Here is a 25680-nt window from a genome sequence, read left to right as displayed (position 1 = left end):
AGAGCTGGTTTTAGATTCTTGGTCTGCCACTAAAAAGCTATGAAACTGGGAACTACAAAGGAAGTATATTATGACTATTATTATTTTGTTAACATAGCATGTTATATTAGTTTCAGGTGTACAACATAGCGATTCAACAGTTTCCATACATTATGCTATGCTTACCACATAAGTGTAGTCACCATCTGACCCCATGCATTGTTATTGCAATATTATTGACTATATTCCCCTATGCTTTACTTTTCATTCCCAAGACTTATTTTATAACTGGAAGTCTGTACCTCTTAATCTCCCTCACCTGCTTTGCCTGCCCCCTCCCATCGCCTCCACTCTGGCAACCACCAGTTCGTTCTCTGTATGTACAAATCTGTTTCTGTTTTGTTTGTATAATGCATTTGGCGCCTTGGTATCTTCCTGCACAAAATGACAGCATAGTAAGATGTATTTTCTGATGCCTCCTCTTGCCCTAACATTCCCAGATTTGATGAATACTTTGTTTTCTCTGCCTTTGTTTTCCTATTTATGAAAAAAGAAGTGATGTTTTTGGCCTTGCAGGATCAATTAATTAATGTGTCAATTAGTTAAGACCTTTCAAACGTGGAAGTGTTAAGTTGTTGCCTGATTACTTGTAGAGAAAACACATCTTTGCTGTATATGACCTAAAACTGCTTCAACTTCTAGAATAGTTACTGGGTCTTTAAGAAAACAAGATGATTCTTGAAGCCAAGAGGCCACTCTGCCTCAGCATTTTGGACCGTGGGGGTGATGAATAGGAGATGGTGTTTGGGAAGGCCAATATGGTACCACATCTCTTGGGAATCTTGCCTTCCTGGAATGAACATCCCTAACTGTGTGTTCCCTACCCAACAAGGGATTGTGTGGACCATGACCTCAGAGAACGCACAGTACATTTCAGATGAGGGACTTACCCAGTCTCTGTGGTACATGGGACAAAGTCTGAGCTAATCAGGCCTTACATTTTCTCTGTGTTCCATAGTCACTACCCCCCACGACCCTCTCAACATCCCTGATGCAATAGCCAGAGATGAGAGTTTTCCCCGCCGTTAAGATGTAGATGCAGAAAATCAGAGAGGTGTGCTGATTAGCGTTATCTCACACGGCGGTAAGAGGCATAGGCCCAACTCAGTCCAGGGCCCATCCTTGCTTCTAAGCAGGGGGTCCTGGCGTGTTACTCTCTAGTTCCTTTGTCCTGGCCCTTTTTAATGGCTGGACTCCTCTTCAATTTCTTCTCTAGTCCAGACTTACCCAGTTGAAAAGGTACAACACCTTCATATTTTAAGGGGCACGTACAGGCTACAGCATGGAATTTCTCTGAATTTGGGATCCGGCCGATGGTGAGTTTTATTTTCTAAAACACAAGTAAGAAGGAAATGAAGTGAGTAAAGATTATCCTTAGAATTGTTTGTTGTTGGTCTGTCCTCATTAATACACTTTGACACTGGTTTTGAAGAAAATCCTATGATGAACCATAACATCTTGGGCAGATGAAGCCAGGATGACTTATATATTTAGGTGGAAGGTGGATTTTTATTCTCTGGAAGCCACTGGGCTGAGCCTTTAGGGTAGATTCCAGAGAACACCTACGATTCCTGATGCGCCCAGTTGTACCCGGAAGTAAACGCCTCTCGAAACTAGAGAATCCAGATGAAACCTGGCAAAATCAGCCCCTGACAAGATCAGGGGGAAATTGAAGTTTGATGTTTGATGTGTTTGTCCTGTAATCTAGCATCTCTTTCTTCTTCTTCTTTGTTTTTTACACACATCCCTCTCCTCTCCTTTCAAATTCTCACACTGTCCCTACCCTGTCCCCAAGCCAACCTCCTTGTTTCTCAACTGTAGCTCAACAGGAGGGAAAGTAGATCTGATTGGTCCAAATGCTCTAGAACAATTGGGACCCTTGCTGCCCCTAGGTTTGGTTCTACATCTCCCCTCTCCCAACATTCTTTGGATATTCATTTTAATATAAACAATCGTCAGGAATGGTGGGGTGGGAAAGTAGAAGTTTTTGGTCTTCCAGGTAACCATTTTGGTGAACACCTCATATTTCTCCATAGCATCTAATTGTTCTCCAGTAGAAAGAGGCAGGCAGACTCAGTCTAGGAGAAATGCTATTGTCTCCTCCCACGCAGGCAATTCCACCATCTAGAAAGGCAGTCTTAAACTATAGTCAATGGTGCCCAGATGGAATTCCTGGATCCAGGCAAAAACCCAGGCTTTGGAGCTGATGCCTGGATCTTTGGGTCAAGGTATTGTTTGGTGGTAACTTTTGGAAGGATTCAGAAGATTCTGTCTGGCACTTGGCCCCAGCTGGGTTTTTGGCAGTGGAAATATATTATGATTACCTGATTGTTGGCCTGAGCCCCTGAAATCTACGTCTTTTCTGCCAAACTCCTACCTGGTCTTTTTTTTTTTTTTTTTTTAATTTTTTTTTAATGTTTTTATTTATTTATAGAAGAGAGAGAGAGAGAGACAGCGTGAGCATGGGAGGGTCAGAGAGAGAGGGAGTCACAGACTGAAACAGGCTCCAGGCTCTGAGCTGGCAGTCAGCACAGAGCCCGACGCGGGGCTCGAACCCACGAACCGCGAGATCATGACCTAAGTGAAAGTCGGACGCTTAACCGACTAAGCCACCCAGGCGCCCCTCCTACCTGGTCTTTGAAACCCCAGCCAGACATTACCTTCTCTGAGACACCTTCCTAACCTTCCTCAGATAGATTTACTCCTTTCTTTCTGCTTCATTGGCCCTCTGTTCACATCTTAGGGCACACATCATATTGTAACTAGCACACAACATGCCTATTTGATCCTTACTATGTGAGCTCCTTAAGCTTAGGCTGAGGCTATTTATATAGCTCTAGGACTTAGCTCAGTACCAGCATATAGGCGATATTCATAAATGGTGAGTTAGTGAATGAATGAGGAATGAGTCATTGCTCCACTACTAACTACTTATGTATCTTTGACAATTCATTCATCCTTGGCTGCTTCTCCCATTGAGGTAATAGGAATAGCATGAGGTCATTGTGTCATGCAGAAGAGATAAGACCTACATAATGAGAAACTCTCAGAGCTAGAAGAAATTTGAGAGATCACCTAGCACAGCAGTTTTCAGGAATTTTTAAAAATTTAATATTATTTATTAGTAGGATTTTTTTTTAAAGCCAGAGAGAGAGAAAGAGAGTGCAAGTTGGGGAGAGGAGCAGAGGGAGACAGAAATAGAATCCCAAGCAGTCTCCATGCCCAGCACAGAGCTCAACATGGGACTCGATCCCACAACCCTGGGATCATGACCTGAGCCAAAATCAAGTGTTGGATGCCCAAATGACTGAGCCACCCAGGTACCCCAGTTTTTAGGAATTTTAAGACAAGGAAAATGTTTCTTCAAGGAGGGCTAACAGAGCCAACATCAAAAAAAGATAAATGATAAATGTAGATTGCTCTCATTGAAGTCTTACATATAGTCCTGTTCTTTATCCTTTCCTCAAGTTCCTGTCTCTTAGGGGCCCAAGAAGCACAGTTTGAAAACTGACTATATTCCTGTAGAGAGAAAAAACTGAAGCCAAGAGAAGAACATGATTTTCCCAAGGTCATGTAAGAAATAAACATAGGCTAGGGAAGGAATTTACCACACGGAGACTGCTCACAGGTAGAACCATGCTAGCCCTTTAAAAACATACATAGTTTGTACACACTCACATGTTTTGTTTACTTCTTACAGTAACTCTGTGAGGAAGGCACAGCTAGGTCGATTTCTGAGATGAGGGGACTGAAGTGTGTAAAGGTGAACCTGGACAATGTTCCCCAGCCAATCAAATAAATAAAAGCAGAGGTAACTCTATGAACACTTACTAGGTGCCAATCACATGTGTAAGCAACATGTTACACATACGATCACATTTAAAATTCCAACAGCTTGTATCATCCTTACTCCCAATTTTGCAGAAGAGGAAGAAGAGGCACAAATTGGCTTAAGGTGATGAAACACAAACCCTGAGCCAATGTGATTCCATTGCAAACTCCTTCCATCACTTCATGCAGCGTCTGAGGTCCTGGATCCCAGCGTTCAGTCTCCTAATCTGGATCCCTCTCCAAATACCACCTTATGTGAGAAAATTTGGAAATGGTTCTAAAGCCACAGGTATTTGCATGTATTTATATGAACCGTTCAGGCTCCACCCAAGACCTTGATGTTATTCTTGGCCAGAGTCAGTCAGCAGGACTCACCTTCTTCTGGACAGACCGGCTGAGAAACAAGGACACCTCCTCCAGGCCCTGGGGCTTCAGGTCATTCACGGCCAAAATGTGATCTCCATGAAAAAATAAACATCCCAGGCGCGGGGGGCCTTGCCACTGAGCCACACTGCAAAGGAACACAGTGTTCGACACCAGTGTGAGACTGTGCTCACAGGACACAGACTGGGTTCTGTCATTACCATCACCAGCTTCTTCAGCTATGTTGCACCCCATCTGAAGTAGACAAACTCGATTTTCTGTTTGGATATTCTTTTGTCTGTCACCACTGTTGGACCTGACCCTCCAAAGCCAACTCTAATCACACCACCTCTAATGGCTTTCCCACATTTCATTTCCTTTAATTAATCCTCCCCGCCCCCACCCTGGACTTCTATTGCATAGGTGAGCACCCATTTATTGTATATTTAAATGAAGTGCATTTTTTATTTACTTGTTTATGTGGCTGTTTTTTTTTTTTCACCAGGCTATGAGACCCCAGAAGTAGAATGCTACCTTTAAAAAAATATTTATACCCACCTAACTCCAAGTAAACAGAAAGTGCTTAAGAAGTATTTATTGAAAGTGAGCACATGATGATTACACAATGAATATCTAATGAACAATAAATGAATTGATGAATGAGCAAGCTCAGGCACCGAGAAGTCTAGAGTTTCAGTCAAGGGTTTATGGAGCCCCTCAGACTGTGGGAAATTTGGAAAAGTGGAAGAGTTGTTTACTGCCCTTTTATAGAATGAATAAGCTTTTTACATTAAAGGGCTTTCTTCCCTTATGAAGATGTAATCTTCCGTCAAAATAAATTACAAAGTTTTTAAAAGAATATAGAATCAAATTAAACAGTGCTGATTTTATGAAAATTCTCTCTTTTGTGTCTGTCCCAGACCAACAGGTGTCTGGATGTCTTAGACCTTGCTGTGACCTTTTCTTTTAGACCTTAGGTTCTTGTTGACTTCATTAACTTCATTACTTCATTCATTTATCAAACAGTCATTGCTCATTGACTGGGAATGATTTCCTCGGACCATACCTATTCCTTCCTGCTTTTCCTTACCTTCCAAAAATAAGAAACCTGGACTTTTGGGTACTCCTCTACCCAACCCACTTCCCAGCTGATCCTCTTACATAGCAATACCTTTATTTTTGCCTCCACAGAAGATCTTTTGTGATAATAACTCAACAGTCCAAGCTGTCTGATCGGTTTTGTTGTTGTATCCTTATCTCCCAACCCCATTTATAGTCAAGAACCCTCAAATCCCCTACCTACCATATCCGTCCTGTGGCTTCTATGAGACTAAGATAGTTTATGATGTCAGAAGAAGAAAGGAACACATTCAGGCTCTCCACTTGGCTTTCATCAGGGATGTTACTATGAGATAAGATGTTTATAAAAGTCACATCAGGCAGCTGTCTCTGGCTCTGAACTGTACTTTCTGAGTAGACTTTACCTCCTACATCTAAGACGGTATTTCCCAGTTAAAAACTGTCCAAGACATTTGGAGAATATGAATTTAATTACTCATTAATGCCCTCCTGCACTCCTCTTGGGATGTGCTAATGGTTGGCAGACAATGGGAAAAGAATAAAAGGTGGACTTAATTGATTATATATCACACCAGTCTGCTTATTTCTCCACTGGAAGTGATTCCATAGACGAGGATACTGGAAAGACTAAAACCTGAGAACAATTTCATCAAATGCTCTTGACATCACGTAAAACCTAAATGTCCCCCTCTTCTGTTATAACCAAACCTCATGCAACTCACAGGCCCATAATTTTAACCATAGACGTTGGATCACATGCTACCTACGTCAGCATGATCCAGAGTTCCAGGGCCTGAAAGACTCGCCAAGGGATAATTTTTAGAAATATTTGAAAATGCTACTCACAGCCCAGGGGACTGCTTTGCTTCCAGCTCTGTTACTCAGTGTCCTTGGCCACCACATCAGTAAGAAGGGGAAGCTAGTCAGATTGTTGACTGACTTGGAGATTTTTAGGAACCATTTAAAAACTTGAATTCTGAGTTAAAAGGGAAGGCTGCATTGCTCCCAGGGCCCATAAAGCTTTAGAAATTAGAACGTTACTTGATTAGTATAGATAATTGCACAATAGTAAGCGAGGCCAACCCCTTTTCATTATTCATGGTCTGTGCTTCCGTATTGGCAGGTGGAAGACAGGAGTCACTTTGGGAGACTTGTTCTTGCAAGTGAAGCTCCCCGTTCTGGATCTCTGGAAGAGCCTGCGATCCCTCTTTGCTATCGGCAGACTTTTGGGACGTCTCTCTGAAAAAACTAGAATATGAGAAGTTAATACAATACCCTTCTCCAGCATGTTTATTTATAACTTCCTTTGGTGGGTGAATCAGATTTCAGTAGCTAGGAGCCACATGAAAACTAACAAGGTCTCCAAGTACGCCCAGCCCTCAGAATCACAGCCACAGCTAGAATCAAATCCAACAAACATTCCTTCTGAAAATGGCTATGGAGTCAAAATAACCCTTCCCATTGGGCTTGAAGGACAGAAATGAGGATGAGACATCAATTCTGAGTAGAAAATAAGTTCCCCAGGAGACAGAAAATGACCTGAGGAGGTCACTACATGGTTTTCGGTGGGCAGAGAAACCATTCCCACTTCCTGTTTTGAGATTGTGGAATAATGTGTCGATCTTGGTCTGTGGTAATGTTTTTGAATTAATATACCAACAACAGTTGTTCTGTAAAAGTACATTAGCTAAACTCAATGTTAAGAACATGGCGGTTTTACATACCAGGATCTCATTGGCATGTAATGACAGTCAGTTCTCTCCGAAAGCTGTTCTGGACTACCAGGGTCAGCCAATTCACCAGGATCATTGGAAGCAATAGAAGTATCCAACTACAGATAAGAGGAATAGACGTAAGGATGCAAGCCTATCAATAACCAGGTACCTTTCTATCCCTTACGTGATGGCTCTGGGCCCAGAAAGAGTCAGTACAACCACCATCGGATTGAAAAGTGGTGCTCATTCTAGGAGGCTGAACTGGTAAAGCTTCTGGCTGACTCAAAGTCTGTTTTCTCCTCCTGGAGTCCCTGTGATTCTGGATACGGTGTTTTATTGGACTAACTTGCTGTTTATTTTTCTGTTTCATCACTAGGCACTTAGTGATATGAACCCTTTTTTCCCAACGGGTCTACTGTAGAGGCAGGTCACCAGGCTGGGTCAAAACTGGCCTCAGGCCGCTGCTCACAGGCTGGCCAACTCGCTTCAAGGGGCTGCAGAAGTCCTAGAAAAGACTGCCCCCGGGAGGCTCTCAGCTAGCCCCTCACAACTAAGGCATTTGGGGGAGCGGTTGCTCAAAAACTCTCGGGACTTTTAATTGCCTGCCTGACAGATGAATCATTAACCCATATTTGGAAAAACTCCTTCCAGGCAAGCCAGTTTTCCTGCTGCTCGCCTACAAATGGTGCTCCTCCAGAGCAAGCTTTCATGCCACTGGTGTCACCGGGAGCACCCCTTTCCTCTCTGGCCTGGTGAAGCTGTGTTCAGGCCTTCCGAGGTCCCACAGCGCCCTCCGACCACCTCAGCTATTGCCAATCTCGTCCTTCTCTGAACTTCTACTGCATGGTTTTGTACTTAATTTGGTGGTGGTGGGGGGGTGTTTTTTAATGGCCTTTTCCTTCTGTCTGGTAGTCACCTCCCCTGCCTCCCTTCCCTCGTGCACGCCAGGCATTTTATAAGCTTCTCTCTTCAGCACAGAGTTCTTTCTGTCTTGTATCATGGCGGCGGCCTCATTTTCAAGTGTCAGCACCGTGAGCACATCACCAGTGCCTGATTCGTCACTGTGTTCCATCGAGCCCAGCCTAGGGCCTCAGGAACAGCACAGAGTAGGGACCAAGTGAGTATTTGTACAACGAATGAAGGATTAAGGGATGGAAGGGGTTACCTCTAAAAGAATACTTCGAGGACTAATATAATGGCTCTCTTCTTCTGGATCTTCAGTAGTCTCTGACAAGAAATCATGTGGCAGATGAGCTTGTTTGAGTTCTGGAGAATTTTTTTCCATTAAATGCTGAATAAAGAGATGAAGACAGAATTAATTCTATTCTCTCTCTTTCTCTCTCTTTGCAAGGGACATGCCATAATAGATTAATTAGTTTGAGAAGATCGGAGGATTTTCCAAGGTTACACGCAAAAGTCCACACAACTTGAACTTGCTTCTTGAGTCTGGGTCACCTTGATGAGGTAAAAATATAAGCCCATCTTTTAGGCTGTTCTCTGCCATTGGGACCTGTAACTCAGAACAAGCAGTTCTCTCAGGAGCAGGGGTTCGGGGAGGGTATATTCTAAGGCACTAAGCTCTGCCACTGAGCCCCCACTCCCGTCTACTAGTTTTCACCCAGTACCATCTGAGAAGATAATTAGCCCATGGTCAAGGCACCGCACCTTTCCTCTTCCTGCTCAATATTCCTCTTTTGTGTTCTGCTCACGTTTCTATTGTTTCCATAGCAATGCAATTTGCTAGTGTTGATCATGTGATAGTATGAATTATAGTCTACAAGGTAATGTAGGTTTAACCAATTACCACCTTCCCTTCCCAGTAGATACAAGATCCTCTACTAAAGCAATTGTTTTGCCTGGCAGGAAAACTGTTACAAGTACAGCTTAATTCTTCTAAGAACAATGCCTTTGAGCAAGGAGTTTTGAAAAAGATCTTGAAAGTTTTCTAGCAAGTCCTTGAAGGAAAGTGATTTTAGAAAACAAAATGCTTTAAATGGTGTCCATTTTTCTAGTGCCAAGGTCATGAAGCCAGACCGTGCTGAGTTGGGGGTGATGAATGGTTCCCACTTAGTTTCAATAACGACAATGACAACAATAACCACCACAACAAAACCCAACAAGGTGAATCGTACTCTTAACTGGAGCTGACTGAAAAATCTCCGAATTGGAATACAAAGTGTGAAAAGGCAGGATGACCAGTAACGTTATCTTTAGGGAGAAGGGGTATCATGAGTGAAAAAGCAAGGGGGTATTCGCTGAAAAGAGTTATCTTTCTCAACCCATTTCCTACAAATACCAAATGAGGTCTTTGGCCTGGTGAATTTGATATGCTACAGAAAGCTTTTAAAATAGTTGGAGAGCTCCCAACTAGATAAAACAAAGGTTATGCCATATTAAGATGTGCTTGATACCCAGGGAGAGGGGGAGTCCAGAGTTACATCTCTAAGGGACAAAATGGTATCCATGGCAGAAGATAAAAAAAAAACAACAACAACCACCCAACCACTCAGCTCATTTACCCAAAGTTGGGAAGGTTGTGAATCCAAGAGAGTTGAGAATATAATCACAAATCACTTTCAAGGGCCAGATGTATTTTTTTTTCCTCAAATGGATTTCATCAGAAATGAAGGTGAAATGTCACACACACACACACACACACACACACACGCACACACATACACACACACACACACAAATGCAACACACACACGTAAGAAGAAGCAAGATCAATCTGGGTAAATGGAAGAGATTAATAAGAACCTTGATTTTACCCCAGACATATAAATGTTATGGTAGGAAACCAAGTGGTGTGTTGGGAATCTTTTTACAGAGGTTATCTGCACCCTTTGCATGAAAGGAAGGAAAAAGTTGCCCGCCAGGCTTTGGTTTAGCTGGAGGGTTCTCCACCCAACATCACCGGATGCATGGCAAGGAGCACCCAAAATCAATGAATACATTTCAAGGTAGGCAGTGCAAGCAGGAAGGCTCATTTGTGATATAAGAAACAGACTAAATACAGGATAAATAATAGGGCTGAGATCATGATGGTGGGTTAGGCTTAGAGGAAGGTGTCAGATACATGGGTAATACTTTGGAAGCGTCAGTGGACTCCCAGGCAAGGTGTCGAGAGAGAAAGAAGGAAGTCTGATTACCATGTCTGGAAGACTATTTCTTGGTGTGGTGGGGTTGACAGCCTCCGATGCGCAGGAAGGACGAAGGAGAGGATTGGGGTCTGAAGAAGGCCTTTTACCACCCAGTGAGAGTTTCTCTTGCTTATGGAAAAGAAATATTGCAATCAGGGCATGATCCATGTTTTGCCTGGAATGAAGCAAGAACCTTGTCGCTGGGCTTCCTGGCTTCAGTCTTTTCCGCTAACATTTATACCCCCCAGTCAGCCTTCTCTTGTTAAGATGTGAGGTGATCATACCTCTGTCCTGTTTCCAAGCCCTTGAGGACTCTCAGCCTGGGCTTCAGATGTCCTGAATGTCCCGCAACCTGTCTTTTTGACCCTGTACCACTACTTTCTGATCATTTGGGTCTACTCATAGACACACCTCACTTTCCTTCCTCTATGGCCTCTGCTCTTGCTAGAAGCATAGAACAACTTAGAAAACATGTCAAAATGATACCTAGAGACTGAGTTTCACTTATAAAGGTCTGCCCTAAGAAAGGACTTGTGGAAATCAGTGAAGGTTCTTGGGAAGTAAGTTAAAAACTAAAGCTACTAGCCCTTACATTAAAGAGATATTACAGTGAAAATGCAAGAGATCTGAAAAGCATTTTCATAGAAACCAGCCTAGACTGAGTCATTGAAAAGGTAGCTGTTATGCATCTTGAATAACAATGATGGGAACTACTGTAGTTTTAGCTACTCTTAAAAAAAATGCCCCACTTATATTGCATCCCTCTGACCCCGTAATGAACATTTGAAGGGTCTGTATTTTAGGTCTCTTGCAAAACACGGAAGTATTTTTTCCTATTGTTCATCACAAAAATAACAAGGATGTACATTTTCTCACTTATTTATCCCCTGTGCCAGTTGCTAAGGAGGAAAAGCAAAAGCTACCATTGTTTCCTTGTGAAAGAGGCTGTGTTCAGGTGCCCTGTTATTTTATTAGTGATGTAAAGTCACCTCTGTATTCCGGTGTGTTGCTTTGACATCCCAGCAAAATGATGTCATGAAGGAGACCCAGTCTTTAATCTTCTCCCTGTCGATAGGAATAAACTTTTCAGCGGGCGGGTGGCAACAATAGCACCTGTGCTCCTTTTGAACCAGAAAACGATTCTTTTATTAAGGTTGGAACAGGCAGTGCGAGCAGATACCAGGGTAATAAAGATTTTTCCCAAAGTAGCTTCAATGACCCACTGGCTCCCCACCACCTCCACAACTTGCACACTAGAATTAATCTTCGTGCCGCCTCTGTGAGGAAAGCTCAGAGAAATGGGAAGAATAGTCGAAAATAACAGTAGTAATCATAGGTTTGGACCTTTTGGCTTTGACACTGATTTCTTTTGTGTTCTTAAGCCAGCCCCTTAACTTGTCAGCAGCATTTTTGTATAGCCATCCAGGTGTGCCTCCCTTTGGGGAAGGCATGTGTTTATGAAGCCTGTGTTCGAATGAATTTATATAAATCACATCTTTTCTACTGCCTTTCATGACAATGTGAAAAAGAAAGCTTTTTGCCGTGGGCTTAATCTGTGGCAGATCAAGGTTCTTCAAACTTTGGCCTTAGCGTTCTGTGCCTCCTCTGCCTAGTTCGCTCCGTTGGCCTTGGCCTCTCTGGAGTCAAGCAGACAGTAGTCTATGAACGATCTATTAGGCACTTTTGCTGGCACCAGGAGCCGTTCTTAAAAACCAAAGACTTCTTCAGGGATGAGCATTGCCCCTCCCTAACATATATAGCTTGTAGAGATGCTTGTGTTTTGGGTTCTTTTCCATGAAAGGTATCTGGCATGATGGTGATGGGGTTGTGGGTTGAATTGTGTCCCCCCCCCCAAAATTCATCTGTTGAAGTGTCAATCCCCAGCACCTCAGAATGTGACCTGATGTGGAAATTGGGTTGGGTTGTTGTAGATGTAATTGGTTAAGATGAGGTCGTACTGGCCTCCTAATCCATTATGACAAGCATCCTTATAAAAACTTTGGATGCAGAGACAGGCTCCCAGGGAGAATGTTGTGTGAACATTGTAGTTCTGCTGCCACAAGCCAAGGAACTACCAGAAACTGGGAGAAAGACCTAGAACAGACCTTCCCTAGTGCCTTCAGAAGGAACATGGCCCTGTGACACCCTGATTTTGAACGCCTAGCCTCCAGAACAGTAAGACAAAACGTATCTGTGGCTCTCAAACATGCAGTTAGTGGTACTTTGTTATGGCAGCCCTAGGGAATGAATACTGTTACTTTTTGAGAGGTTTTAACAAATAATGGAGACCACCCGGTTGGTGTTGCAGGGGGTGGCCATGGATTTCTGGTCAACGTATGTTTATTGGTTTGAGATGTTTTATTTGTCTGTCCATTTTGTATTGTGCACACGGGGAACACTGTGCTTTCTTACTACTTACCTGTCATGGCCAATGAGGAAATATTCCCTGTTAATGGTTCTGATGGACATCACCTCGTCAGGGTGGCATTTAAACATCTTATGTACAGATTGCATTTTTTCACGGCTACTTATGCCAACTTCTACACTGGAGCTTCTGTTAGATAGAGACAAAGTATTACACAGATTCAAGCACAATGACTCCTGTTTTATATTAGGATCCAACCTGAATAAAAGTTAGGTCTGCTTGATCAATATTTTGGAAATTGCCAATAATGTTACAAAATAAGTTTAGATCTGCTCATTACTGATTGCAAATACTTGGTTCACCCGTGAACTTAATTCAAAAATTCCTATTTCCATTGAATTCTTTGCTCTACAAACTATCATGTTTCCTAATTTTCTTTTTGTATATAACTTCTTAAAGAGAAAATTAAAAAAAAAAAAAGCAAATCCCAATACTTTTTAGAAAATCCATCTTGGCATGAAATGATGAATTTATCTGCACTCCCTCATCCGTGAATTAAGCAAATCAAAGTCTTTTGTAACTAAATGCTTATTAATGAATAATTTATGAACCGTTATATACAATGTGAAATAAGTATTTGGCTGTGTTTTACTCAGAATGTTTCTCATTTTAGCTTCTTCTTTTCAGCAACCAATATTGTAAGCATGAAGGCTTTGCTTCTTTCAGTCTATGATTTAAATTTCAATTTGGATGCCCTTTGTTAGTATTTGTTGTTATAAACGTTTTTCCAGATTGGATGCACACCGGTCAATTTCAATGGCACCTCGCTGATGTTGGTCTTTGTAATAGGAGAGATGAAGGCTCCTTCCCCCACTCTTTGACAGGATGAAAAACCGCTTTTTCCAAGAAGACTGAAAAATGAAAACATTTTGCATCTTAGTTAAATCTCCAAGGAAGAGAAAGGATTTTTAAAACGCTCATGAAGCTAGTGCGAGGCCCGTTAGATCATGGTGCATACTTACAGCCGAGAAGAAAAGCTGAGGAGGTGGTGATTTAATAAAGTAATCTTGTTTGCAGACCTCATTTTCATAATAAAATGTAAATTGTTTGCCTAAAGAAGAAAGTGAACAGACTCAGTTTGTTCCCTGTAAATTTGAGGAAAGAACCGCTTTGGTTGGAAAACACTATTTCCCTTTGGAAAGGTCTTCAAATTATTCAGGTGTGGAAAGGAACTTCGATCCTAGGGCAGGAAAACAAAGAGCCCAGAGGTCCAAGGACATTATTTCTTATTCGGCCATAGCCAGGACCTTCCTTCAGATGACATTTAGAAGCTCCTTAACGTCTGGCTCTCATTTCTGGGGCATGTTGCTGGCTCTCAAGATGTGAGCAAAGGTTTGTCGCTATTCCCATCAGAGCACCAGCCACAGAAGCAGGATAATTCTGTCTTGCTCCTTGGCTTAGTAAACAGAAGCAAAAACATCTGCTCTTGAAAATGAGGTGGCAGAGTGGTTACCTTAAAAGGTTTCCAAAATGTTAACTGCTTCTCTGTAAGGATTGAAATTTAGAGGTTTATTTTTTTCTGCAAAATGTCTTTGAGAAATAGACTACCTTTATTATCTAGAAAAGCACCATGTTGTTAAAATAAAGTTTTTTTTTGCTTTCACGTCCAGGCTGTAGTTCTGGTTTGCCCATGGTTTTTATAAAGACAGCCTTTACTAAAGAGTTAGAGCTTTTCTGTTAAGTGAAAACAGAATCAGGATTAGGTAGCACAACAGATGGGGACAGTATGCTAGAATTTAGTAATTCTTGGGGCGCCTGGGTGGCTTAGTCGGTTAAGCGTCCGACTTTCGCTTAGGTCATGAGCTCGCGGTTCATGGGTTCAAGCCCCGCGTCGGGCTCTGTGCTGACTGCCAGCTCAGAGCCTGGAGCCTGTTTCAGAGTCTGTGACTCCCTCTCTCTCTGACCCTCCCCTGCTCACGCTGTCTCTCTCTCTCCTAGAAATAAAAAAACAAAACAAAACAAAAAAACATTAGAATTTAGTAATTCTTTTTTTTTTTAACATTTTCTTTTAAAAGTTTATTTATTTAAGGGGGAGCTTGGGGTGGCTCAGGCAGTAAAGTGTATGACTCTTTTTGACGCCAGTCATGATCTCATGGCTTCGTGGGTTCTACACTGACAAGCACAGGGTCTGCTTGGGATTCTCTCTCTCCCTCTCTCTGCCCCTCCCTCACTTGAGCTGTGTCTGTCTCTCTCAAAATAAATAAACTTAAAATAAAAAAGTTTACTTATTTAAGTAATCTCTACACCCAACGTGGGGCTCAGACTCATGACTCCAGGATCAAGAGTCACATGCTGTTCCAGCCGCACCAGAATTACGACACGAATGTAGTAATTTCTAGGCAGCTGTCCTCACCTTTCCTCCTTCCCCTCGTTCTCAGCAACTCTGCCTGCTCCCCACCCTTCATCCCTTTACACACACACACACACGGAAAAGGAAAAGAAAAACAGAATGAAGCAATATTGCAAAAAAGTTTTGGCTCCTTTTTAAAATTGCATGGCCACGGACAAAAATCACAGATTTATTTACTGAACAAATATTTAGAGAGCACCTGGAATCTATAATTTTCCCTGCTTCCTCATCTGTAAAAGGAAGACAATAGCACCACAGATTTGTGGTGAGGACTGAAGGAGTTAATGTGTGGAAACCTCTCCGTACTGGGCCTAGCACAGAGTAGGGCTCACTGAAGAGCAGCTATTATTAACAACAGAGGAAACTTTAGCCTTTATTATTTGCAGAATAAACCAGTCTCTCATCTGCCTCTAATATAGGTGCTCTTTGGTCGTATTAAATTTAAAAGGTTCAAAAAAAAATTTAAAGCTTCAACAGATATGATACTTTATAAAAATTTGGTCTTAGAAGTCCCTATTCACATTGTATACAATTCACAGAATCTTAAAGTAAAGTAAATATCTATGAGGACTTAGGCCAGTTTGGCACTTCCAGGGTGTCCCCGGTATTCACATTGACTGCCACCTCCGGGGCACAAAAACTCTGACAGTGTTTATTGACTATGGCCATGACACTGTTTTCTCCAGAGCTTAAGCTGAAGAAAATAACCCAGTAGACAATTTGGTTATCTTAATCTGAGCTTATGAAGCCATCACTATTCAGCCAATTTACTGGTTAAGGTATATGAGGTCCAGAGATATTACATGTCTGCCTCCTTGCTGCATTCAAGCAAATTCAGAGGGTATGGCGACAGAAAAATTTTGGCCAAGATGACATTAATCGTTAATAAGGGTGTTTGGGTTTTTCTCTATAACAGGATTCAGGGCTTAAAAATGAGCTACGAGAGAAACTTCATGATCAGGTCTTTTCAGGCCACCTGGCTTCTGCTTGTATTCCCTGCCTTCATGGAACTTCCTGTCACACGTGGAAGGTGGGTGATACACAAGAAACGAAAACAGGCAAGATGAGTGCAGATTGTGATACGTGCATTGGAGAACATGACCAGGGTAATGAGACAGAGCTGCCAGGTGGAGAGGGCCCTTGAGGAAGAGGAGTCCGGGGAAACCTTTATGATGATGAGAATGAGCCAAGCGTGTAAAGAGCTGGGTAGACAGAAGAAGTAGCATAGTCAAAGGCCCAGGGACAGGAAAGGGGAGCAGGAAGCACAGGAGCCCTGAGTGGCTGGGATATAACGAGCCCGCGAGGACTCTAAGAGTGGTCTAAGATAACGCTCGAGCCAAGTCCAGTTGGGCCTGGGAGGCTGTAGGCCAATATAGTGCGTTCGATTTTAAAACCAATGGACAAGACCACCCATGTTAGCTTTGCCAAAAAACCAGTGGAACAATCTCACCAATCCTCTAGACCCAGTTTGTAGGAAATACAAAAAACAGGAATATGTTAAGCAACCATGCCAGGGATGTCATCAGCACATCCAGTCTGTGAGAAACTGACAGGACAAATTTTCAATATTTTCACCCTAGTGTATGCAATTTCTGACCCTAAACCTCTTCACTTGGACTTTTCATAAACTTCTTTCTCTCGTCACTCTATCCCCTGGAGCCTTTCATGAAGTGGTGATACCGATACCTGTCCAGCCTCTCTGGACACTAGAACACTCTGAGTCACTTTAACTGTCACCGTTCCATCAGTCTTATGGCCAGTCAGTGATTAAATCATGCCCACTTTCCCTTCCCAAATACCTCTGGGATCTCTCCCTAGCATTCTCTTCCCATCACTGCTGCCTTCCAGACCTTCATATGTTTCAATGTATTCAAATTCATATGCAATCAAGACCTTCATATGTTTCTCACTGTACTGTTGCAGTAGTGTCCAGTCTGACATCCTAATCCCAGCCTTGACATCTTCAAACCCATCCTTGACATACCTCTGAGTGTGAACACCCAATCTGACTGGCCCAGAACTTTGGACAAAGACAGAATAACAGAGACTGGGTTACCCAGACAAAATAAATAAAATAGCGGTTTTCGGGACACTTGGCATGGGTGATAACGTCACTGATCCCTATGAGACAGGAAACAAACAAGGGGGGAGGCTACAATTCCCTTGAGAGAGTTTCCAGCTACAGCAAAGGAAAGGGGAACTGAGGTGGAATCAGGTGAATTCCTGAGTTGAGGAGACAGAGCTAAGGCTTCAGGGAAATTAAGGCACTAGCATTCACTAGCCAAAGAGGAAAGAGCTGCACACAGAAAGAATTACAGAGACACGCCTACGTTTTTAAGAATTCAAGAGTATTAAGCAATATATGTGTGTGAGGAAACTACCCAAGGCCAGAGAAAGAACCACTCGAAAATATTAGAGAAAACAGCATCCAGTGCTCATACAAAACCAGAAAAGATACCTGTTCCCTCCAGCCAGACTGGTAACATTTATAATTTATGGGGCATTAGGTAGGGTACTCAGAAAGGTCCTACCCCAGTAGTGAGGAATAATTATCTTTGGGCTGAGGACTGCTCCAGATCCACCCAACAAATCACAAAAGCTAGCCTTTTTTTTTTTTTTTAAGTTTATTTATTTATTTTTGAGAGAGAGAGAATACACGAGAAGGGGAGGGGCAGAGAGAGAGAGAAAGAGAGAGAGAGAGAAAGAGACAGAGAATCCCAAGCAGGATCTGAGCAGAGCAGAGCAGAGCTGGACATGGGGCTCGAGCTCATGAACCATATCATGACCTGAGCCAAAATCAAGAGTCAGATTGCTTAACTGACTGAACCACCCAGGTGCCCTAAAAGCAAGTCTTAAAAGGATCAAATTGTTTCCAAAAAAACTTACCTGCATCCCAGAACCAAGCTCAAGGTATGCAGAAATACAAAAATATGCAGCACCCAACAAGGGGAAAATGTCAATGTCTGGCAACCAGTGGAAGACTACCAAACATGCAAACAGGAAGGAAAACATGACCCATAATTAGGAACATGATCTATTAAAATGGGCCTAGAACTGACACTGATGTTCAAATTACTAGAGGAAGTTGTAAAAACAGTTATTATACCTGTATTTAATGTATTCAAGGAGCTAGGTAGAGATACAGATGATATAAAAAAGACCCAAAGTAAACTTCCAAATATGAAAACTACAATGTCTCAGAAATAAACAAATAAAACACCCTGAATCGGAGGAATAGTTGATTAGTGGACATGAAGACGAAGTAATGGGAACTATCACCATAAATGCAGAGGGAAAAAAGAACAAAAAAAATTAAAAGAGCAGTGCACTGTGGGACAATTTCTTTTTTCTTTTTACGTTTATTTATTTTGAGAGAGAGAGAGTGCACTCTCATGAGTGAGTGGGGGAGGGCCAGAGAACGAGGGAAAGAAAGAGAGAGAGAACCCCAAGCAGGCTCCATGGTATCAACACACAACCTAATGTGGGGCTCGATCCCACCATCTGTGAGATCATGACCTGCGCCAAAATCAAGAGTTGGATGCTTAACCCACTGAGCCACCCAGGTGCCTGACTGTGGGACAATTTCAAGTGGCCTACTCTACAAGTAATGAAATCCCTAAGTGGGTAGGGATACAGAAAAATTATTTAAAGAAATAATGCTGAAAAGTGTATAAATTTAAGGAAAACTCTAAACCCAGTGATCCAAGCAGGTCAGGAACCCCAAACACAAGGTACATGAAAAAACTATAGTGAGGCATGATGTAATCAAATTGCTCAAAACTAATGATAAAGAAAATAACCTTAAAGTCAGCCAGAAGGAAGGAAAATACATTTGCAGAAGGAAAAAAACATATGAAAGGCATTAGATTGCTCATCAGAAATAATGTGAGCAAAAAAACAATGGAGAAAATATTTAAAGTACTGAAAGAAAAACCTGTCATTCTAGAATTTTATATGCATCAAAAATATCTTTCAAAAATAAAGGCAATTTCAGGGTGCCTGGGTGGCTCAGTCAGTTGAGTGTCTGACTTTGGCTCAAGTCATGATCTCACATTTGTGGGTTCGAGCCCTATATTGGGCTCTGTGCTGACAGCTCAGAGCCTGGAGACTGTCTTGGCTCTGTGTCTCCTTCTCTCTCTGCCCATCCCCTACTTGTACTCTGTCTCTCTCTGTCTCTCAAAAAATAAAATAAAATGTTAAAAAATTAAAAAATATAAAGGCAATTTCAAGACATTTTTCAGATATACAAAATCTAAAGAGATTCCTCAACAAGAGGCCTGCACTACAAGAAACATTAGAGGAAGTCCCTTGGGTGGAAAAAAATGATACTCGATGGAAATCTGAATTTATATGGATGAATGAACAACACTGAATGGTCACTGCAAAGTACATATATTATTTTTTTGCATTACTTAAAATATTTAAAAATTCAACTGAATGTTCAAACAAAAAACTAACATTATACTGTGCAGATTATAACATATGTATAAGTAAAATGCCATTTCATTAAGTAAAAGACATGAAGTCCAGGAGAGGAAAATAGAAGTATACTTTTATAAAATTCTTATATGTGAATTGTTATAATATCACTTATAATAAGATAGACTGTGATATGTTAAAAATATATACTATATGCCCTAGTGTGACCACTAAAATAACAAAACAGTTACAATTAATAAGCCAAGAAAAGCGATAAATAGTATCATAAAAATACTCAATTCAAAAAATGATGAAAAATAGGGAAAAGGTGAACAAAGAAAAAAATGAGACAAATAGAAAACAACGCTATGACAGACTCAAACCTGATCACATCAATATTCACATTAAGTGTAAATGGTCTAAAAAAATCAATTAAAAGGAGGAAGCTGTCATATTGGATAAAAAAATCAAGACTCAACTGCATGGTACTCACAAAAAACACATTTTAAATATAAATACACATAGGGTGCCTCAGTGGCTCAGTCGGTTAAACATCCGAATCTTAATTTTGGCTCAGGTCATGATCTCATGCTTCATGGGAGTGGGTTAGAGCCCCATGTCTGGGCTGTGCACTGACAGTGCAGAGACTGCTTGGGATTTTCTCTCTCCCTCTCTTTCTGTCTCTCACCTGCTCATACACCCTCTCCCTCTCTCTCTTAAAATAAATAAATAAACGTTAAAAAAATAAATACAAAGACACAAATAGGATATAAGTAAGAAGTCAGGAAAAGGATATACCATGCCAACAGCAGTCAAAGCAAAGTTGGACTGGCTATAGTAAGATCAGATTTCATAGCAAAATGTTACCAGGGATAAAAGTCTTTTCATAATGATACAGGGACCAATTAACCAAAAGGACATAATAATCCTACACATTTATGTACCTAATAACAGACTTTTAACAAACTTGAGGCAAAAACTGCTAGAATTACACAGAAATAGACCAATCCACAACTATAGTGAGAGTTTTCAGTACCTCTCTCTCCACAACTGATAGAAAAAATAGGCAGAAAAACATAAAGGTTCAGTGGACTTGAACAACACTATCCATAACAAGCTCGGCCTGATTGATATTTACAGAACTCTCAACAACAGCACAATGAACACCTTTCTCAAGGGCATGTGCAGCATTTCCCAAGACAGATCATGTTCTGGGTCCTAAAACCGGTCTCAATAAATCTGAAAGTTTCCAAGGTTTACAAAGTAGATTTTCAGAGCATAAGGGAATCAAATTGAAAATCAATAACAGAAAACATTTGGGAGTGATGCATATGTTTGTTACCTTGATTGTGGTAATAGCTTCCCAGGCATATACACATATCAAAACTTATCACATTATACATTTTAAATATGCGTAGTTTATTGTATGTCACTTTTACTTTAATAGCTATTTCAGGGGTGCCTGAATGGCTCTGTCAATTAAGCATCTGACTCTTGATTTTTTAAAAAAATTTTTTAACGTTTATTTATTTTTGAGACAGAGACAGAGCACGAGCTGGTGAGGGACAGAGAGATGGAGACACAGAATCTGAAACAGGCTCCAGGCTCTGAGCTGTCAGCACAGAGCCCAATGCGGGGCTCGAAGCCACAGACCGCGAGATCATGACCTGAGCCGAAGTTGGACACTTAACGGACTGAGCCACCCGGGAGATCCTGACTCTTGATTTTGGCTTAGGTCATGATTTCATGGTTCATGAGGTTGAGAGCCCCATGTCGGGCTCTGTACTGACAGCATGAAGCCTGCTTGGGATTGTCTCTCTCCCTCTCCCTTTGTCCCTCTCCATCCTCCTCTCTCTCTCTCAAAATAAATTATAAATGTTAAAAAATATATCTATTTCAAAAAATAGGACCAGTCTAAAATGCAAATCTAATGATGCCATTTTCTTGTTCAAGGACTGCTGGTCATATGAGGTCAAGTTCTAGTACAATATAGTGCCGTATTTCCACAGCCTCATCCTCTGCTCTTCAATGTCCTACTTTATAGCCACATTGTCCTCTGATGCATCCTGCCTCTAACCCAGTCATTACTTTGCTATGCCATCCCTCTCTGCTGAGATGTGCTCTTCGCCAATCTCTCTTAAAACCCTATACATCTTTTAGGGTCCAACTTACATGCCTTCTGATAAAACCTCTCCAGATTCCCACAACTACTTGTATGCCCTTTCTTTTTCAGATTCCCATAACGTTTCACACTTACTTTCATGATGCTTATCATATCCCGATTGTTTGTACTTAGCTTCTCAATACAGTAACCCACATGTGTTTATCTTGACTTCCCAACAAAATTTATAAACCCGTTGAGAGCAATGACTCTATTACTTACTCTCTATCCTCTACAATATGAAGGACAGTGACTTACTAATAATAGGTGCTTTGATAATTTGACTTCTAAATTATTTCATCCTAACCTCAGCTTTTCTAACTATCCACCTGCAATGAGCTATGTAAACCTATGTAAACAAGGACCTCTGAATAATACACCTCCATCTACCCCTATAATAAACAATTCAGGCAGTTTCTCCAAGTGAGAATTTCCTATTAAATTGTGAAATATTCTTCAGTCTTTTGTGGGCTATAGTTTGCTTCGGCACCATCTCCAAGCAACAGATTTAACACTTGGTTAATGAAAGTCAGAAAATGTCAAATTTCTAGATAGGTGAGCTCTCACAAAATAATTAACCGACACAACAGCCTCTGCTACAGTCTCCATACCATGAATCATTGTCCCAGAATGCCACCCGTTATCCTCACTAAAACTATCTTCTGTACCCTGGTTTAGCTTGATGAGAATTGTTCATCATTTTCAATAAACTTTTTTCCTTAGGAGAATATATCCCTTGGGTACCTGGACTCTTCTGAGGCTTGGGTTCCATTATGGCTCCTAGTTCGTGTCTGTCAAAAGGAAGAGGTAAATGTCAGTTAGTCCTCAGGCAACAGTGTGTGTCACTGATTAACCACTCAAACCTCCAGCATCAGGATGGTGCCCAGGAATGCTGCTGAGATGGGCAGCTCCCACTTCCCGTTCTGCTCCCAAGGCTGATAGGAGCCTAAATTACAAGGACAGATCCAAGCAGCTTGTGCTCACCAAGTGGACAGTTCCGTGGCTGTGTTGCTAGAGCGACTGAAGGGACACACTGCCTGGGCTTTCTCTGCTCCTGCTCCCTAAGTGACTCTCACAACAATGTCCCTGAGGGCGGGGCAGCACCAAGGAGGAGAGACGAGAACAGGGAAGAGGGCAGGGTGCTGTGGATCCAATGCACCTGAGAAAGCGTTTCTAGCCAAGAGGAAGCATAAGACAAGCGCTTCTCCATGCTAGGAACTTGCTTTCTCCGGAGGAAAACTGCAGAGCAGAGGCTCTGTTCTTCACCTGCCGCAGGCGCCTGCCTGTGCCTCACTCTGAGGACTGGGGCTCACGTGTGAAACTGACTCTGAGAGGTGGAGCCCTCTCCTGGGCAGCTCTGCTGGCGATCCTTTGAGCAACGTGGGGCCCTTTCGAGAAGCGGGTCCTACAGGGTAAAGGGTCTCAGGGCACGTGAGGTCTTTGAAATTAGGGATGCATTGGTGATCAATTCTTACCTTGAATTAGTAAGACTCTCAATAATGAGGAAAGCATTGAGCAGGGCAGTACTGGGCAGTGCCAGTAAAATGAGGGGAGGCAAAGGGCCCTTGCTACATATTTTGTATATTATATATGATAAATATAACATGCAAAACCTGTGTTAACTGACTATGTTATCAATAAGGCTTCTGGTTAACAATAGGCTATTTGTGCTTAAGTTTTTGAGGGAGTCAAAAGTTATAAATGGATTTTTAACTGCATGGGAGGGTTATCACCTCTAACCCCCATGTTGTTCAAGATTCAAGTGTGTATGTATATAAATATTGAATTACATATATATGTATTTCATAGCATATATGAAATCTAGTATATGTATACATATGTGAAATCCATTATATATAAAACTTATTATATAAATTTTGCTTATATAAGCAAAATAAGCCTAAGCTTCTGTTATAGAAATAAAATTATACATTATATATGAAATCTCATTCACTTTCATACATGTTTCTAGATATGAAACATATAGATTTCATATATACTTTTACATATAATACTATAAAACTTACACTCCTTTTACAATGGTTATAATACCCATTTTACATATGGGCAAAGTGTTATCAGAAGAGACTAAGCAATTTGCCTTTGAGCTCATAATTAAAAAGGAACAGACCCAGAACTCTAACTTGAGAGTTGCTGTCTGAATGACTTTGCTTCTCCTTCTATTTAAGAAAGAAGAATTGGGGTGCCTGGGTGGTTCAGTTGGCTGAGCATCCAACTCTTAATTTTGGCTCAAACCATGATCCCAGGGTTGTGAGATCAAGCTCCGTGTTGGGCATGGAGCCTGCTTGAGATACCTTCTCTCTCTCTCTCTCTCTCTCTCTCTCTCTCTCTCTCGCCCCTTCCCCTGCTTGTGCGTGCTCTCTCTCTTACAAGTAAAATAAAATTAAATAATAAAACAAATAAAAAATAAAACAAATAAAAGAATATTTATTTTATAGTTCTGCTTGCATTTCCTGTCATTGCCCCCAAACAAAAAAGCCTTTCAGATTTATCTCTTTGATCCCATTCCAGAGAATCTACACCCACTATCCTTGTCCATAACCTGTTCATGTTCATATCATTTGGGATTTGATGAGGAGGTTGCCAAGAGGTCCTATGTCCTTCCGACTATACAATCCAAGAAAATTATGAACCAAGAGCCCATAAAAGCAGTTTTTCTCAATTAACATTTCAGATTACCAGAACTCCTGAGAACCTAAGACGTTCAAACCAAGCAGTACTTACAGGCAGCCAGCCGGTCGCTGGTTCAGTTCTCAACAAAGTGCCCTGTCTCTGGGTCTCCTGACCTTCACTCTGGGTTCTTAGTGGCAAGATGAAAATTAAATACAAGCTGCTTTAAATGTGAACCAACAGGAAGTTCCTAAACTACTATCTTATGACAGATTTTACTCTTGCCCTAAGCTAAAATGGAAGCTATTGTCCTAGGGGAAGTCCTGGGCTTTCAGACATTTTGTGGCTTGGCACAGACCAGCCCTTCGCATTCCAGCTGTCTAGCATCAAAAAATAAAAGCAAACAAAGAAAAAAAATTCCCACTAGCCGTTGCCTTTAGTCACAATGATTCTTATAGAGAACAGCCTCAGCCTTGCCTTGACCTCCTGCAGTCATTACTATTGAAATAATTCTTCTGCTTCGCACCACCCACACCATCCGTTTCCTCCCAATGGCCTCCTGGGGAAGGTAGAAAGGATTCCTTTGTGCCAGACGAGGAAACAAAAGCCTGCCTTCTCCAACACAGCTGCACACACCAGCAATCTCCAGGACCATTTGCTTCTTCATCCATAACAGTGTTGTCATCAATAGGGAGGCTCTAGCTAGGCTCTCTTGTACAGCCACTCAAGAATCCTTAAAAATAAGAGTTTTGCTCACAAGAAGGAATAGCAGTCAAGCCTTGTTGAAATCCTCTCTTCCTTTTGCTTCCAAATTACTCTTCCCATTTTGTTCTCTTCTGCCCTCATCTATTAGCTTTGTCTCTTTGTTTGTTTCTCTACTTGCATGCAGTTCATTCATTTCAGAATTCCCAGAGTAACTTCCATAGATATTTCCCCACTCTATAAGTATTTATTGATGCTGGGAGTGTTGAGATCCTTTTGAGATTGGTGAGCTTGATCTTGAATTTACCAAGATACCTGTCTGACTGATGTATGGTTTTCTCTAGTGGCATTTGGCTGTTCCGGAGAAGAATGCGGGAGTTGGGGAGTGAGGTTTGTTTCAAGTTAATGGGGTTGTTTTTTTTTTTTTTTTTTCCTTTGGCCAGGAAGATAGGATCAAGGGAAGTTAAGATATTTCTGAAAGACTGACCCAAATGATGAACCATGGAATCAGAGGGGCATAAGGAGGAAAAAGAGACTAGAAGGAGACTCCTAGGGAGGAAGTACTGATGAGATTGAAGAAAGATGGAACCAGCTGGCTGGAAAGATAGGAGGTGTGGCTCAGAGACAGAATGATTGACTGATGATCTTAAACACAGAACAGTTGCAGGGAGCAGGTGGCTTTGTGATAGTGTAGAATAAAGGTCATTGGTGATGAGGAAGTCAAGGAACTGAGTGAGAGGCAAGGGTGCTTGGTCATCCATGTGGACACCCAGTTTATCCTTTTGGAAACTCTCTAAATATTTTTGAAATATGAGAAATAG

The 25680-nt window shown here is 41.5% G+C and overlaps 1 protein-coding gene and 1 long non-coding RNA gene across 9 annotated transcripts; both read right to left on the bottom strand.

Annotated features, from left to right (window-relative positions):
• Positions 1-229: 229 nt before the first annotated feature.
• On the bottom strand, positions 230-14399 carry PLEKHS1 (pleckstrin homology domain containing S1). Of its 8 annotated transcripts, none has more exons than XM_039237573.1 (11): positions 14050-14399; positions 13341-13647; positions 12591-12725; positions 11161-11236; positions 10181-10300; positions 8194-8319; positions 7038-7144; positions 6355-6561; positions 5537-5638; positions 4246-4381; positions 230-1369 (listed from the first exon to the last, which is right to left on the bottom strand). In XM_039237573.1, the coding sequence occupies exons 2-11, from the start codon at positions 13469-13471 to the stop codon at positions 1190-1192; spliced, it is 1320 nt and encodes a 439-aa protein (XP_039093504.1). In that variant the 5' UTR covers positions 13472-13647; positions 14050-14399; the 3' UTR covers positions 230-1189. The 8 variants fall into 8 exon arrangements, with proteins under 8 accessions (XP_039093504.1, XP_039093511.1, XP_039093512.1 ...); XM_039237580.1 differs by lacking the exon at positions 14050-14399 and having other exon boundaries at positions 13341-13447; positions 13559-13659; XM_039237581.1 differs by lacking the exon at positions 14050-14399 and having other exon boundaries at positions 6397-6561; positions 13341-13447; positions 13559-13659.
• Positions 14400-14496: 97 nt separating this feature from the next.
• On the bottom strand, positions 14497-24440 carry LOC120235334. Its single transcript, XR_005529384.1, has 3 exons — positions 24272-24440; positions 22271-22317; positions 14497-14530 (listed from the first exon to the last, which is right to left on the bottom strand). It is a non-coding gene; the product is annotated as an uncharacterized LOC120235334 (long non-coding RNA).
• Positions 24441-25680: the final 1240 nt, after the last annotated feature.

Source organism: Hyaena hyaena, unplaced genomic scaffold, assembly GCF_003009895.1.
Source record: "Hyaena hyaena isolate Hyena2069 unplaced genomic scaffold, ASM300989v1 scaffold_128, whole genome shotgun sequence".
In the NCBI taxonomy this organism is placed as follows: domain Eukaryota; kingdom Metazoa; phylum Chordata; class Mammalia; order Carnivora; family Hyaenidae; genus Hyaena; species Hyaena hyaena.
The sequence above is the reverse complement of the archived record's forward strand: the minus strand, read 5'-3'. Positions and strand labels throughout refer to the sequence as shown.

What these genes read in the sequence shown, in the direction of transcription:
- PLEKHS1 (XM_039237573.1), bottom strand. Translation starts at nt 13,471, where the DNA reads ATGCAAAATGTTTTCATTTTTCAGTCTTCTTGGAAAAAGCGGTTTTTC. An exon ending in TTCCTCATTGGCCATGACAG is followed by an intron (nt 11,237 to 12,590) that starts GTAAGTAGTAAG and finishes TCCTATCGACAG; the next exon opens with GGAGAAGATTAAAGACTGGG. An exon ending in GAAATAGTCTTCCAGACATG is followed by an intron (nt 8,320 to 10,180) that starts GTAATCAGACTT and finishes CTCTTTATTCAG; the next exon opens with CATTTAATGGAAAAAAATTC.